Raw genomic sequence first — 16,239 nt, 5'->3', positions numbered from 1 at the left:
GGCGTGTGGCCCCGACGCTCACCCTCGCGGCAGCCAAGGCTCAGCGAGGGTGTCACTCAGGATTTCCGGGGGACGGAGTGGGCCCAGGCGGGGCTGTTCCAGCATGTGGGATGAGTTTACCACAGAGGCACTGCAAAGTCCTTGCAAAACACCGGGAATCGTGACGGATGCTCTCGTCCGAGCAGCTTCGCCAGCGCTCCAGAGAATTTTTGGAAGCTGATCTGAAAATGCGTCTCGAAAGCCTTAGTAGTTAGGGGCGCCCGGGGGGCTCAGTCGGTGGAGCTTCCGGCTCCGGCTCAGGTCACCATTTCACGGTTTATGGGTTCGAGCCCCACGTCGGGCTCGCGGCTGTCAGCACAGGGCCCGCTTCCAATCCCCTGCCTCCCTCCCGCTTGCGCTCTCTCAAGGGGTATTTTACGTCCCTTCGGAGCAAGCATTATGTCTAGATATGTGTTGTAAGGAAATGATTTTGCATGTGGACACAAACATAGCTGTTCAACTTTTAAAGCGATATTGTATAATTATAAGTGGTCTGAGTGTCCAAAAATCGAAAATGGGAACCCACGATGAACCTCATATACCACCTGAAGAGGTAATCCCGTATCAAAATTAACAAAAAATAGAGATGAGTACAAGGAAAAGAAAGAAATAACTACTGAAGGCAGCTTAGTGTGAAGAATGTTTAAATTATTTCCTTTTTAACGTTTTTTTTGTTTTTTTGTTTTTTTTGAGACAGGGAGACAGAGCATGAACGGGGGTCAGAGAGAGGGAGACCCAGAATCTGAAACAGGCTCCGGGCTCTGAGCTGTCAGCACAGAGCCCGACGCGGGGCTTGAACTCACAGACCGCAAGATCATGACCTGAGTGGAAGTCGGCCGTTTAACCGACTGAGCCACCCAGGTGCCCCTAAATTATTTCTTAAAAGGAGAGGACATAAGTGTTTCTAGCGATAGCCTTTGAGAATGACCAATGGGCCCTGAAAAACGTTCTCATGGGGCTGCCTTACGAGAGGAAAAGTGCACGAGGTCCTGCCTTAGGCCTTCATGTGAGGGCCAGGTCTTAACAGCAGAGGGCCACAGTCCCCCCGCTTGCCCGCACATCAGAATCACCGAGCAGGTGGTTAAAAACAGGCCCTCCAGTCACTCCCCAAGGCTCCAGAACTAGGACCTCCAAGGGGGATGGGAGGGGCAGAGGCTTCTGCAGCTGATTCACCTGAGCCTCGGGCAGGGGGACACGGTTCGGTGCCCAGTTCAGCAATAATGGGCCGCTGGAGAGACTGAGTCCCTGTCTAAGCGACTAAGGTTTAGATCCGCAACCATAATTCCAGGTGCCCTGCTCTCCATCCATAAAGTGGGACTAAACCCAAGTTTCCACCTTAAAAAGATGACATGGGGTCATGGTATAGGGAGAGCAGGATACTGAGTTGTGAGAGAGTGTTCCGTGGTGACGCCAATATTCCCATTCGTCTGGGCACAGAGTGCCGAAGCGGAGAAGTGTCCTCCCCTTTGGCGGGGGTGACCACGCAGAAGTCCCACCACTCCCACTACAAGACAGAGGGGTCCCAGGTACGGATGCCAAATGTCGGACCCCACGCCTGAGGACATCTGAGCCCCGGGTCGTGTTCAAGAAGAGGCTGGAGCATGTCCTGGTTAGCAGTAACGGGTCAGGCGAGGACACGCCCACCTACCTGCCCAGAGCTCCGAGGTGATGTGAGGGGCCATCGGGGCAGCCATCACGGTCAGGGCACACACAGCGTCCTCGAACTCGGGGCTGTGGAGAACGACTCTCTGCGAGGCTTGCTGGGGAAGAGAAAAGAACAATGTGAGAACACCGAGGCACACAGAATAAGCCTGGGGAAGGAAGGCCATCCATGTATCTGAAGTCCAGAGACACAGGCAGGCAAGCAGCAACCCTCCTGGCCATCCGTTTGCTCTGGACGAAGAATGTCCCCCATCTAACTCTAGTATGACAAGGAGGGCAGCAACAGCAAAGACACCACTCTTAACTGAGCACGTACTACGCCCTCAGTCTGAGGCTGACTCATGTGATTCCTACAGCTACCGCTGGGGGGCAGTGTTCTTTCCCCCACCTGGTGGATGAAGCAGCTAAGGGTCACGGAGGGAGAGTAACCTGCCCCCAGGTAGGTGGTTAACCAAGCAACGCAGCTCCCACGAGCATCCAGCTTTGTCTGAAATCAGAGTGCAACTCCTAGCGGCTCTGCTGGGTTTCCCGGGTGCTTCGGAGCCCGTGAGACACGCACACGGGCTTGCTCACGGGTTTCGCAACGTGCAAATGTCTGGCACAGGGGTCCCTCTGCCCCCTCGGGGGTCTCAGGGGTCCTCCTTCTATTAAACAGCTTTGCCAGTTACTGTAAACACCCAGTTGCTTCCTGCGGTGCAGCTAGCCAGGTGACCCAGCCATGCGCCCATCTAATTTACGGGGTACCTACCCTATGCTGGACTTTGGGGATAAAACGTCCAGAAAGGTACAGTCTCTGCCCTCAAGGGGTTTACTATCAACTGGGGAGACAAGTGACAGAGGACTTAAGGGTGTCACAGGGTGCAGGGGAGGGACGGTGGTGAGCAAAGCAGGGTGTGAACTGGCGAGTGTGGTCCAAGGACGGCGGGGAAGGAGGGGGGCCATCCCAACGTGGCTGTGGGAAGGACATCACTGAGTTTCCCAGAGGCTGGCGGTTGTCGAGGCATGCTGGGCAAGTCCCGCTAAAAACCAGCCTGGCGAGATGGTGGCACTCCAGTCTATGTTCACTAAAACAATTGTGACAAAAACAATTTTGGTTTAATTTTATGAGGTTTGCTAAAATCAAAAGTAGGAAGCCCCCATGATATATATCTTGCTAGGTAGAGAGAGGCCAAAAATACTATACATTTAAAAAAAAATTTTAAGTTTATTTTTGAGAGAGAGAGAGAGAGAGCACGAATGGGGGAGGGACAGAGAGAGAGAGGGAGACATAGAATCCGAAGCAGGCTCCAGGCTCTGAGCTGTCAGCACAGAGCCCGATGTGGGGCCTGAACCCACGAGACGAGAGATCATGACCTGAGCCTAAGTTGGATGCTTAACTGACTGAGCTACCCAGAAGCCCCTCACAAAATACTGTACATTTAAAAAAATATTTACATATTTATATGAGGGGGGGCTTCTGCCGGGGAGGGGCAGAGAGGGAGAGAGAGAATCCTAAGCAGGCTCCATGCTGTCAGCACAGAGCCCGATGCGGTGCTCGATCCCACAAACCACGAGATCATGACCTGAGCTGAAACCGAGAGTTGGATGCTCAACCGAATGAACCACCCAGGCGCCCCTATACATTAAAAAAAAAAAAAAATGCCTCTATGATCTTTGCAAAACAGCCTAAGAGATTGGAATCTAATTCCACGGGTGAGGGTACAGAGAGAGTCAACCAGAAGGGCTGTAGATGGAATGGTCAGCGAGTAGACATTTCATTTTTAATTTCTTTTTTCTATAATATTTGCCATTTTTTCCCAATTAAAAAAATCACACACACTCGGCAAAGAAAATTTTGGAAACGCGAAATCACTCATGCGTTGTCTAACCTAGAAGAAAACTGATGTATTTTATCCCGGTCTCCAAAAATGCAAAAATACGGGACTTTCCACATCTGCCCATATACCCTTTGGCTTGACTGGAGTTTTTATCACATAGACACTTTTGTATCGTGTGTTCTTCCTTGCTGTTGTATCGGGAACAGTTTCTGAAACTAAGTATTCCTGGAAAGCACAGTGTGAATGGCGGTGGTGTATTTCCTTCTCATTGATACGACCGGAGTCATTTCCCGATTTTCCCTTCTGAGGACAGCTGGGGTTCTATGTCTCCATGATTGCGAGTCACTGGCCAGTGGGCACCCCTGAATCAAAGGACATAAACAACTGCATGACTACTGACCTCAAAGTCAAAGTGCTTCCTGGAGAAGTTACATCAACCATGGCCACTGCTGATGTGTGACACCGTCTCACTGCCTTTGTAATAGCACAGACTTTATGTTAAAAAGTCTCCGCAAGGGGCGCCTGGGTGGCTCAGTCGGTTGAGCGTCCGACTTCAGCTCAGGTCACGATCTCGCGGTCCGTGAGTTCGAGCCCCGCGTCGGGCTCTGGGCTGACGGCTCAGAGCCTGGAGCCTGCTTCCATTCTGTGTTTCCCCCTCTCTCTGCCCCTCCCCCGTTCATGCTCTGTCTCTCTCTGTCTCAAAAATAAATAAAACGTTAAAAAAAATTAAAAAAAAAAAAGTCTCCGCAAACTTGATAGGCAAAAAAAAAAAAAAAAAGCATCGCGTTTTTAATTTGCATTTCACGATAATTAGTGAGGCAAATACTTTTTTCTGCCAAGTTTACGGGTTATTTCTATCTTACCTTCTGTGAATTACCTCCTTTCACAGCCTTTGACCGCTTTTAGGTTAGGTATTTCATATTCGTATGTGAAGAGCTCTTTATATATTGAGAATCTTAAGCCTTATGTCCGATATTTTTGTTATAAAATGTTTTCCCCAGTTTTTATCTACCTTTGAACGTGGCATGTTTTAACACAATAAAAATGGTAAGCTTTATGCAGTCATGGATTTGTCACTAAACGACCAGACACGTCATCTAACCTCCCTGGGCGTCAGGTCCTCGTAGGCAAACCATGGTGGAGGGGGAGGGGGGGCAGGAGGGAGGGGAGTCGTTGGGCGAGAGAATTTTTTTTTTTTTAAGTTTATTTATTTTGAGAGAGAGAGAGAGAGAGAGAGAGAGAGAGAGAGAGAGAAAGAGCATGAAAGTGGGGTAAAGGGCAGAGAGGGAAAGGAAGAGAGAGGATCCCAAACTGGCTCTGCACCATCAGCCCTGAACCTGATGCAGGAGGGTTTGAACCCACAAACCGTGAGATCATGACGTGAGCCGAAGTCAGCCGCTTAACCGACTGGGCCACCCAGGCGTCTCCCTCCCTTTTTTTAAAGTTATTTTGGGCCCATCTTTAAGAACCTTCCAGCTCTAGGGGCGCCTGGGTGGCTTGGTCGGTTGAGCGTCCGACTTTGGCTCAGGTCATGATCTCACGGTCCGTGAGTTCGAGCCCCGCGTCGGGCTCTGTGCTGACAGCCCAGAGTCTGGAGCCTGTTTCAGATTCTGTGTCTCCCTCTCTCTCTGCCCCTCCCCTGTTCATGCTCTGTCTCCGTCTCAAAAATAAACGTTAAAAAAAAAAAAAATTAAAAAAAAAAAGAACCTTCCAGCTCTAAAACTAGGTTGTGACTATGGGAAAAAAAAAAAATGCTTCTTTAAGATAAGAGAGCCGCACCGAGGGGGTGATACCACGGTGCTGCTCTCTGTCCGCAACCCGGCACCCTGCAGGCCACCTCAGCATGTGGCGGGAAGCCACCTGCCCTCCTGTGCTATCAGATGAGGACAAGAGGGCCACTTACCAGGAGGGCATTGCTGAATCCCATCAGCTGAGAGATTGCCGAGTTCAGTGAGAAGTCCTCTGTGAAATGGGCGGTCACCTATCGGTAAAAGTTGAATTACACACTTTTTTCAACATCTCTTTAAGCTTTCCACCAAAAACCAGCACAACACGACAACGACAAAACAAACGGACGACGCCAAAAACGTGACCTGCATGAAGCTTGCAAAGGTATTTACAAACGGATTCACTGTCTCGAATAATCACGATAATGTTTCATCGGCACAAAGATTTTTTAAATCGGGGTCAATGCCGTTTCCACTACTCAGCACGTCCCGCTCCCCCACATCTGGGCCGTGCTGGTCCTCGCAGTGGGGACTTTAAACGCTGCTAACGAGCCGAGCAGGAGGCAGGACCCGCTGACGAGGAGGCCTCAAAACAACAGCAGACCGGAGATGGGGTGAAGGATGTCGCTCCTCTGTGGCTCCGTGACTTTCATTCACAATAAAGGTTATTAGGGGACAGGGGAAGGTGAGTCGTGCATTTTCAAATGTGGACTCAACATAGAAACACTAATAGGACTTGTCAGCTTCTTCCTGTTGGTGCGTTTTTCAATTCTGACCATGGCCAAGAATATAGAAAAACAACACATCTAAGGATGTTAAGAGTTTCCAACTTGTTTAGGTGACCCAGTTCTATGATCTGACAGAACCGAAGAATGAGCCAGATCCAGAGAGGAAATCTCTGGAATGAAAACAATCGTTCAGGCACCACTCACATCATGGAATTCAATTCCGTGAGCTCTGTTTCTCTGCACTAGAGAAGAGGGGACGGGAAAAAAGTTGAAGAAGTGTCACCGGATGAGACCCTGCTGGGCCCAGAGCCTCATGAAAACCCTGTGCCTTCAATGTCATCAGTTACCAGAGTCCGGAAAGCCAGTGACCTTGGCTGACTTTATAAGTTCAAATCAGCAATTCTAGAAAGGGAGAAAGAAAGAGATAAAGAGAGAAAAGAAAGGGAGAGAGAGAGAGAGAGAAAGAAAGAAAGAAAGAAAGAAAGAAAGAAAGAAAGAAAGAAAGAAGAGGGAGGGAGGACGGGAAAGAGGGAAGGAAGGAAAGGAAAGGAAAGGAAAGGAAAGGAAAGGAAAGAAAGAAAAGAAAAGAAAAGAAAAGAAAAGGAAAACTTCAGCCTAAGGAGTATTTGGGGTGTCTCGTACCCACTAAAAAATGCCTTTGGATCTCCTAAATGCCTTCTTTCAAAGACATGTGACATTTCTTTCCACAAAGTTCTTAAAAAGGCAAATGCCACGGTGTTGTAGCAAACTCCTAGATAAAACATTTAAAGGGATTTGTTATCAGTGAAGCATCTTTTAAAATGAATTCAGGGGCGCCTGGCTGGCTCGGTCAGTAAAGCACGCAGCTCTTGATCCCGGGGTCGGGAGTTCAAGCCCCACGCTGGGTGTGGAGATTTCTCACAAATAAAATCTCTAGAAACGGAAAAATAAAATAACGGTGGCTTGGACAATAAAATATTATTCTCTAAGAAGGTAACACGAACAAATCGCGTGTGTGCAAAAGTGAAGCCACAAGAGCTCCCACAGATGCCGTGTGACAAAGTGCCTGGGCGCCCAAGTCCCCCCCTCTGCCGGGCGTCTAGCCTGGAGGAGCCCGGTCTCTGGGCCTCGGCTCTGCCTCCATCTGTGGCGTGAGGAGGCCGAAGAACGGTCTCTTCGGGCCCCTTCAACCTTGAGCCTCTGTTTCCGTTTGCCTCGCGTGTAGTGCATCAGCAGCGCTCCTGCCCAGAACGAACGAGCATCCCCGGAAAGTTCCTCACCTCAGAGATGACCGAGTTCTTGTGCTCCCAGAGCTTCCTGCCCTCGGCTCTCTCCTCCTTACTCAGCACTCGGGGCCGGGGAAGTGTCCCAGAAGCCCTGGCCTCGATGAAGCGGGTCACCAAGGCCCACAGACGCTGTTGCCATCTCAGCACCCCGGGGAGGGCGTCAGCTGTTTCGAGCCGGGAAGCGAGAACGGGAAAGACACACGCACGAGTGACCGATCTAGTCGTGCCCCAGCCCAGAGTCGCACTTGTGCGTTGAACACACACTTCGCGGCGCCCCGACGGAGTGACCCGAGGGCAGGTTGCAGGGGCCACCCTGGCTCGCGGAGTCCGGGAACTCAGACCGGCACTGACTCCGCCACATCCCAGAGCCCCAGGCGTTCAGAGCACCGGACGGCAGGGCCCCTCAGAGTGGCCACCGACGGCCCCCGGCCCACGACAAGCTCAGAAACCTGGGCCAGGCTGGGCCTCGGGGCCCAGCTGCCCCGCTTCAGAAGGCCTGCGGTCACAAAGGTGTCCCCACAGAACCTAAGCCTCGGCACCTGCACTTCGTAGGTCCCCGGTGATTCCAACGCACCCAGTTCCGGGACCGGCACCTGTGACTACTGCTCCAGACCACACGTATCACTGGAAACGGCTCGCCGAGCAAGGCGGTGATGGGGGCGCCTGGGTGGCTCAGTCGGTTAAGCATCTGACTTCAGCTCAGGTCATGATCTTGAGGTTCATGGGTTTGAGCCCCGCATCGGGCTCTGGGCTGACGGCCCTGAGGCTGGAGCCTGCTTTGGATTCTGTGTCTCCCTCTCTCTCTGCCCCTCCCCCACTCGTTCTCCCGTTCTCTCTCTCTCTCTCTCCCCACCAAAAAAATATCTATGTATTTTAAAAAGACAGTGATCCAGCGCCTCTGATTTCTCCTTTCCAGAGCGCGTGGGGCAGACCACAGGAAGAAAACTGAGTGACCACTGGACCGTTTATTCTGGGATAGCTAGATACCCTAGAAGATTCTACCTCATGACTTTTCAGATCTAAACAGCTCTGGAGAGACGAATCTCCCCTGAGGGGGATGGGGCGGCGGCTGTGGGCGGTGGAGGAAGTCCCAGGTAACCCCAGGAGCAGGCCCTGGGCAGGGTTTTCTGGACTCATCCGCCAGAACAAACCTTTCAGAGCGGGTCGAGAGGGGACTGACCTCCGTGGGCCACAGAGGGCCTCGGGGTTGCCTGGAAGCCAGCGTGGCTCCCAGGCAGCGTTCTCAGGAGGGGTCCTGGAGGAACCTGAGTCAGAATGCCACAGACTTGGCGGAGGCGGGTTCCTGGGCGCCCCCCACCCCCACCCCACCGACGCCGTCAGCGGGTCTGGGGCGAGGACTGGGAAGCCGCACTTGCTGCGAGCTCCTCCAGTGACTGTGAGGCCCGTCACCTCCGGGGACGCTGGCCTGAGGACGGTGCAGGATGTCGGACAGACCGCTCCTCGCTTCACGGGGCGGATTCCTAGAACCCTCGCTGCTGTCTTCGGCCAAGACGTTTCCTTCCTCGAAACTCCTTGGGTGACGGAGGGCGAGGACACGGGAGGCGGGCCGGGAAGGGGCAGGGGACTTACACTTCACATCCCACAAGATATCCTTCTCGGGAGGGGCGGCGAAGAGGATGTACAGCCGGATGGTGTCGATGCCGTAACGCCCTACGACCTCCTGGGGGTCCACCCCGTTGTGTTTGGACTTGCTCATCTTCTCCCACGTCACCTCCACCGTCTCCTTCGTGTTTGCGTGAACAGGAACAGACCCTGGACACCAAAATCACACACGGGGACGGCACGTGCGGCTCGGAACGGGTTCCGCAACAGCACGTCCACTAAGAGCCATTAAAAGCGTCCCCTTGAAGAATCCCACTCATTCACTCGACACGCCTCTTTCTCCTCTTTCTCTTGCTCTGTGACACATCGCTCTGTGACACATCGTAGAAAAAGGGAAGGGAAGGGAAGGGGAGGGAAGGGGAGGGAAGGGGAAGGGGAAGGGGAAGGGGAAGGGGAAGGGGAGGGGAAGGGGAGGGAAGGGGAGGGGAGGGGAGGGGAAGGGGAAGGGGAAGGGGAAGGGGAGGGGAAGGGGAGGGGAAGGGGAGGGAAGGGGAGGGGAGGGGAGGGGAAGGGGAAGGGGAAGGGGAAGGGGAAGGGAAGGGAAGGGGAAGGGGAAGGGGAGGGAAGGGGAAGGGGAGGGGAAGGGGAGGGAAGGGGGAAGGGGAGGGGAGGGGGAAGGGGAGGGGAGGGGAGCGGAGGGAAGGGGAAGGGGAAGGGGAAGGGGAAGGGAAGGGGAAGGGGAAGGGGAAGGGAGGGGAAGGGGAAGGGGAAGGGGAGGGGGAAGGGGAAGGGGAAGGGGAAGGGGGAGGGGAAGGGGAGGGGGAAGGGGAAGGGGAAGGGAGGGGAGGGAGGGGAGGGAAGGGAAGGGGGAAGGGGAGGGAGGGGAGGGGAGGGAAGGGAAGGGGGGAGGGGAGGGGAGGGAAGGGGGAAGGGGAAGGGGAGGGGAGGGGAGGGGAGGGGAGGGGAGGGAAGGGGGAAGGGGGAAGGGAAGGGGGAAGGGGAAGGGGAGGGGAGGGAAGGGGGAAGGGGGAAGGGGGAAGGGGAAGGGGGAAGGGGAAGGGGAGGGGAGGGAGGGGAGGGAAGGGAAGGGGGAAGGGGAGGGAGGGGAGGGGAGGGAAGGGAAGGGGGGAGGGGAGGGGAGGGAAGGGAAGGGGGAAGGGGAAGGGGAGGGGAGGGGAGGGGAGGGGAGGGAAGGGGGAAGGGGGAAGGGAAGGGGGAAGGGGAAGGGGAGGGGAGGGAAGGGGGAAGGGGGAAGGGGGAAGGGGAAGGGGGAAGGGGAAGGGGAGGGGAGGGGAGCGGAGGGAAGGGGAAGGGGAAGGGGAGGGAAGGGGAAGGGGAAGGGGAGGGGAAGGGGAGGGAAGGGGAGGGGAGGGGAAGGGGAAGGAAAAGGGGAGGGGAAGGGGAGGGAAGGGGAGGGAAGGGAAGGGGAGGGGAGGGGAGGGGAAGGGGAGGGGGAGGGGGAAGGGGAGGGGGAGGGGGAGGGGAGGGAAGGGAAGGGAAGGGAAGGGAAGGGAAGGGAAGGGAAGGGAAGGGAAGGGAAACAGAGGCCCGCACTTTCTGCTGTCTCCTTCAGGGATTCGGGGTCTCCCCTGGAAGCCGGCAGCTGACCGGTCAGGGTCTCAAGAGCAGCAAAGCGCCCCGAGAGGTCACGTCAGTCACCGAAAACATGCTCTCGCACCATCAGGACCGCGGGCTCACCTCACCGGGCTCTTGTTGTATGCGGTGTGCCCTGTGGTGCCCGTCTGCCACGGCCTGCGGCCCGGGAGCGTCTCCTCCCCACCCACACACCACCGGGCCAGACAAGGCCTTACATGGCTACGTTTGGATGAGGTGAGCGTGTGGCCGAGCCCCGGGGGCTGGGACAAGGAAGGACATCTGGGAAGGCTAAGGGCTCTCCCAGGAACCGCAACTAAGAGACAGAAGCTCCCGTTTCAATGTTGTTGGGCGCTGGAACCATAAAGTCCTAAGGAGATGGGGCAGGACGTGGCATCACACGGGTCCCCGAGGTCACCTTGTAACCTGAAGTCAGGGGGAACAGAAGCCCAGCCTGGAGGAGGAGGGAGAACAGGGCAGAAGAACAGAGAGGAGGAGGAAGAGCAAACAGGGGCGGGGAAGGAGAGAAGAGAAAGTTCTAGGCCCGGCATCTGGGTGGCACCTGGGGACTGACTGCCTGCACGCGGCGAGGCCCGGCTGGAGCCCCTACAGCTGGCTTCGGGTGATATCCCAAGTCCTGTGTCCACCTGCCTTTGGGCGTGTTTCTGTTCCTTCTAGACAAGCACTCCCAGACTCTGACCGCAACCAAAGTCCCAAGGGGCCGATGTGTGTACCCAAAAGCTAACTCCGCAGAAGCACGTCCATTAAGGAGAGGGAAGGCTGGCCTCGCTGACCCAAGTGTTTTTTCGAGGGGGCAAGTCCACGTGGGAAGGGAAAGGGAGCTCACAACACTGCCTGGCCCCATGACATCAGAGCAGAGGGAGACTGAAGTCGCTGTATCCAGGCTGCGGTGAGGCTCAGGGAACCACTGCTCCGTTAACCCTGCACGCCTCCTCCGGGCTTAGCTACTCTTTCCAGCACTACTGTGCAACTTACGAAAGAGGCATCTATCCGGGCAGAACAGTTGAGAAGTTAGAAAAAGGTGCCCTCTCTTGGCAAATGTGGCCCTGAGGTATATGGTTTGGCAAGAGGCTGGATCTCGGGCCCTGCTCCCCCCCTAGGCTGGGTGCCTTTGAGCAGTGCACGAACTGCACAGCCGTACAACGGCAGCCCTGCCCATAAGACAGAGAGCACTTCACTAACAACTGAAATTTATATGCCCCCTGGATTTGGCTTCTTTCTCCTCTGGTCCCTGTTGGAGAAATATTGCCAATTTCTTTTCAAGCTTTTTTTCCGTCCCACAGACCATTCCAAACCCTGATAAATTACTGCATAATTAGGTAATTCCGTTGATGGCTTCCACCTAAACCTTCTCTCTAGTGTTTGGTTTGGAAGGCTGCCTACCATTAGGGGGTTGTTGGGTTTACATGATCTCATCCATTGTGCACTGGGTTTTCTAAACGTAATGGCCAGAGTTCTGGGGTTTTCTCACAGTTGCCTCTCTGTCTCCCCACCCCCCCCATTTCCTAACATGTCATTGATTTCAAGGGTATGCTGGGTGCACACGACATCCTCACCATGCCACCTAAAGATCTGGCAAGGGGAACTACCCCTGAGGAAGAGTGAAAACACGGATGGCAGCGGAAAGCCTCGGGAGCACTGGAAGAAGAGGGAGGTCCAGCGATGGGGGAGAGGTGCTCCACAGGAAGTGCTGGGTGGGGCTGCTCCGGGGTTCCGACACGTGCCTAGAGACCACCTAGAGAGAAACGCTGGGAGTGTCCCAGGCTTGGAAGAGTGTCTCTTGGACCTGGGGACTCTGTCCCTGAGACAGGCTGTCAAACACAAGCAAGGGCATGAGGTGATGCCCGGGCTGACTCTGTTGTGTACAAATGAAAACCCTTCCAGAAGCGAACGGACTGTGGATGGAGCTGGGGTTGAGGAGCAGGTGGCCATCCCAGCCCCAGCCTTCAGAGGGCACTGGCCACCAGGCACAGCAGGCCTGGAGACCTGAGACCCACGGGGCCCTCTCCAGGATTTCCCACTCCACCGAGGCCCGGGCGAGCACCTGCTTTGTCAATGGCTCTCAGGCCTGGCCTCGTTCTCCCCGAGTACCTAGAAGGGACCGATGGGCCATTCTCACCTGTGAGATCTACTTCCTCTCTCTGTAGGTATTGTCCAGACGGCAGGCGGAATGTCTGCCCCTTGATAAGGCCTTGGGCCAGCAGCTTATGAAAAGGCTCTCTGAGAAAAGATAAAGGGAAAAGAAATCGATTGGTGGGGATTTGAAGCATCCAGAAGACAGCAATAGAAGCCTTTCCGGCTGATGGATAGAGACAACTGCTCTTCATAAAAGCAGGTAGTCTGGCCAATGCCACTTGGAAATCCAACTGGAGCAAACAGCTCCTTATAAAGAAGTGACTGAGAACATGAAGTCAGATCGGCAGGTGTTAGCTACTTTCTACTTGTCGAAGTGGAAAGAACACTAGGCTTCAGATTCGGAAGGCCTGGATTTGAATCTCTTTCCTCCTCAATGAATTCTATGAGCCAAGGCAAGTCCCTTACTTGTTCTTAACATCAGTTTGCTTATCTGAAAAGTGGAAACACTAAAAATCTGTCAAAGGCTTGTTGGTAAGATTACAGTAAATGATTGCATGAAAATACTTGTAAATTTTATTTTATTTTTAAATTTGCTGCAGTTCTTTTTAAAAATTTTTTTTAACGTATATTTGTATTTGAGAGAGAGAAAGAGAAAGAGAGAGCACAAGCAGGGGAGGGGCAGAGAGAGAGGAAGACAGAATCCAAAAGGCTCTGAGCTGTCAGCACACAGCCCGACACGAGGCTCGAACCCATGAGCTGTGAGATCATGACCTGAGCTGAAGTCAGACGCTCAACCGACGGAGCCACCCAGGGGCCCCACCCCCTCCCCCGGCTTTTTTTTTTTTTTTTAAGTTTATTTATTTATTCTGAGACAGGCAGAGTACGCAAGCAGGGGAGGGGCAGAGAGAGACGAGAACAGAAGATCCAAAGCAGGTTCCGTGCTGAGAGCAGAGGGGCCTGATACGGAGCTCGAACTCACGAACCGTGAGATCGTGACCTGAGCCGAAGACCGACACCTAACTGACTGAGCCACCCAGGTACCCCGATACTTGGAAATTTTAAAGAACCACACTAATGTCAGCTACAGGCCGAGTCCAGCGTCAGGAGGGGCTCGAGAGGACACAGGGAGGTTTAAGTCGGGGCTCTGCTCAAGCAGGCTGTTTTTCCATCAACCTTGTACACAGTGACTGCTTGCATTCTTAAAAAAAAACAAACACTGACTCCTACAGATTAACCACGCATATAGACTTTCTGTTCAAACTCAAACATGAACTTCCTCTTTTTAGGCCTACCCCCCTCTGAGGAGGTGGTTGTTATTAATAGTATGGTAAATACACCTGGAAACGTCTGGAAACTTTTCTGAATGCCTATGTGTGTATATACATATATATAGTTTTGTATAATTTTGGCAGATTTAAATAGATCATAATTCACATATATGACTCTGGTATTTCATTTAACTATATGAATGGATTTTCCACAACAGTCCATATAGACCTATCTCAGTTTTTTTTCCTTTTGTAATTGTTTTCAAATTTATTATTATTATTATTATTATTATTATTTATATAATTTATTGTCAAGTTGGCTAACATACAGTGTATATACAGCATGCTCTAGGTTTTGGGGGGTAGATTCCCATGATTCATCGCTTACATACAACACCCAGCGCTCATCCCAACAAGTGCCCTCCTCGATGCCCATCACCTATCTCACCGCCCCCTACCCCCATCAACGCCCTGGAAAACAGTCTGGAGGTTCCTCAACAAATTAAAAATAGAACTGCTACGACCCAGCAGTAGCGCTACTAGGAATTTATTCAAAGGATGCAGGAGTGCGGATTCATTAGGGCACATGTACCCCAATGTTTATAGCAGAGCTTTCATCAATAGTCAAATTATGGAAAGAGGCTCAGTTTTTTTTCAACGTTTATTTATTTTTGGGACAGAGAGAGACAGAGTATGAACGGGGGAGGGGCAGAGAGAGAGAGGGAGACACAGCATCGGAAACAGGCTCCAGGCTCCGAGCCATCAGCCCAGAGCCCGACGCGGGGCTCGAACTCACGGACCGCGAGATCGTGACCTGGCTGAAGTCGGACGCTTAACCGACTGCGCCACCCAGGCGCCCCAAGGCTCAGTTTTTTTAATGTTTATTTTTGAGAGAGAGAGAGAGAGAGAGAAAGAGGCATGTGTGAGCGAGCAGGGGAGGGGCAGAGAGAGAGAGAGAGGGACAGAGGATCCGAAGCAGGCTCTGTGATAACAGCAGCAAGCCCAATGCAGGGCTCGAACTCCCAAACCGTGAGATCATGACTTGGGCCGAAGTCAGGCACTCAACCGACTGAGCCACGCAGGCGCCCCCAGACCTATCTCGGTTTTAAACGGCTCTCTAGTAGTCTGCGGTGCCCATGGGTTCTAATTTGTTTATAGTGCCCGTTTTCTAAAAAATGGTTTCAGTCACTTTTACTGGATGAATCCTGCAATATAAACTTTTTCTCGGAAGGGGACAAGGAGAGGCTGACCCTTACACTGGAATGACGGGGAAATGACGTGATTTCCGATTTGAAACGGTTTATTCTGAAGAATCCACCTGATTCCGTTGTAAAGCAGGAGAGCGAGAGCTATTCCAAACCCCAAGAATGATTTGCGGAGACCAGTGCTGGTAACGCGTGCGCCTTTCGCGTCTGTTGAGAGGTAGGAACGTTTGGCGGGAGCCCCGTTCTTCCCAAGCATCGCCGGCAGCACGACGCACCTTTCAACAGACAAACCCGTTGCTGCGTCAAGGTCACTGACGCGAGGCGGCCGCTATTTAGAAGTTCAAAAAAAAAACCACACGACCTCAGAGGCCCAGCAGACCACAAGTGTTGTTCCGGCGTCGTAGGCAGGAGCTGGCTCGGTCAAGTTAACAGGACCCTCGTTTCTCACACAAGGCCGTGGGATTTCGGGGACCCGTGATACTGAGTAAGGCTGCTGGGCGGGGCCCCTGGTTTGTATCTGTGTGGCCCTTGTCCAACGGCTGTGCGGACAGGTGCGGTTTAGGGGAAACGTGCCGGGGACTCAGGGGGTAGCATGGGATAGACCGACCGGAAAAGAGATGAGGAAGAGTTGGGAAAAAGGGATTCTCAGCCTTCGTATTTTAAAATCTTAGGAGTGTGGGGGCGCCTGGGTGGCGCAGTCGGTTAAGCGTCCGACTTCAGCCAGGTCACGATCTCGCGGTCCGTGAGTTCACGATCTCGCGAGATCTCGAGTGATCTCGCGTGAGTTCGAGCCCCGCGTCGGGCTCTGGGCTGATGGCTCGGAGCCTGGAGCCTGTTTCCCATTCTGCGTCTCCCTCTCTCTCTGCCCCTCCCCCGTTCATGCTGTCTCTCTCAGTCTCAAAAATAAATAAACGTTTAAAAAAAAAATAAAATAATAAAATCTTAGGAGTGTATATTGTGTATACACGCAGGCATACGCGAGGGTGGGGGTGGCGGTGAGGGATTTTCTTATCCTTTTTTTTGGCCCAACGCGGGCCTCGGTTGCACAATGGTGAGATCGGACCCGGAATCAACAGCCGGACGCTCAACCAACCGAGCCACCCAGGCTCCCTGAGGTTTTTTTCCACGGTGGAAAAGACCCACTATGCATAACATTCAAGTCAAATGTTACACAATTGTGCAAATTATTCAGTGTTATTATTGAGCGTCACAGGGGCCATCCGGCACGCTCCCATGTGAATTTGGAACAAACCCCACATGTGCACAGAAGTCATC

General features: G+C 53.2%; 1 protein-coding gene across 7 annotated transcripts in view; it reads right to left on the bottom strand.

The window, feature by feature from the left end:
* LARS2 (leucyl-tRNA synthetase 2, mitochondrial) overlaps positions 1-16,239 on the bottom strand; it is a 190,162-nt gene that overhangs the window by 17,785 nt on the left and 156,138 nt on the right. For 6 of the 7 annotated variants that reach the window (XM_047851020.1, XM_047851019.1, XM_047851016.1 and 3 more), the window contains 5 exons: positions 12,535-12,635; positions 8,829-9,011; positions 7,233-7,402; positions 5,422-5,499; positions 1,688-1,799 (listed from right to left, as the gene is read on the bottom strand). In XM_047851020.1, the coding sequence (XP_047706976.1) occupies positions 1,688-1,799; positions 5,422-5,499; positions 7,233-7,402; positions 8,829-9,011; positions 12,535-12,635 (644 nt within the window). Of the gene's footprint in view, positions 1-1,687; positions 1,800-5,421; positions 5,500-7,232; positions 9,012-12,534; positions 12,636-16,239 lie in introns of those variants that run through there. The other variant, XM_047851021.1, reaches the window with a different exon arrangement.

This window comes from Prionailurus viverrinus, chromosome A2, assembly GCF_022837055.1.
Source record: "Prionailurus viverrinus isolate Anna chromosome A2, UM_Priviv_1.0, whole genome shotgun sequence".
In the NCBI taxonomy this organism is placed as follows: Eukaryota; Metazoa; Chordata; class Mammalia; order Carnivora; family Felidae; genus Prionailurus; species Prionailurus viverrinus.
Note: the sequence above shows the minus strand (reverse complement) of the source record. Positions and strands in the feature narration are given on the sequence as shown.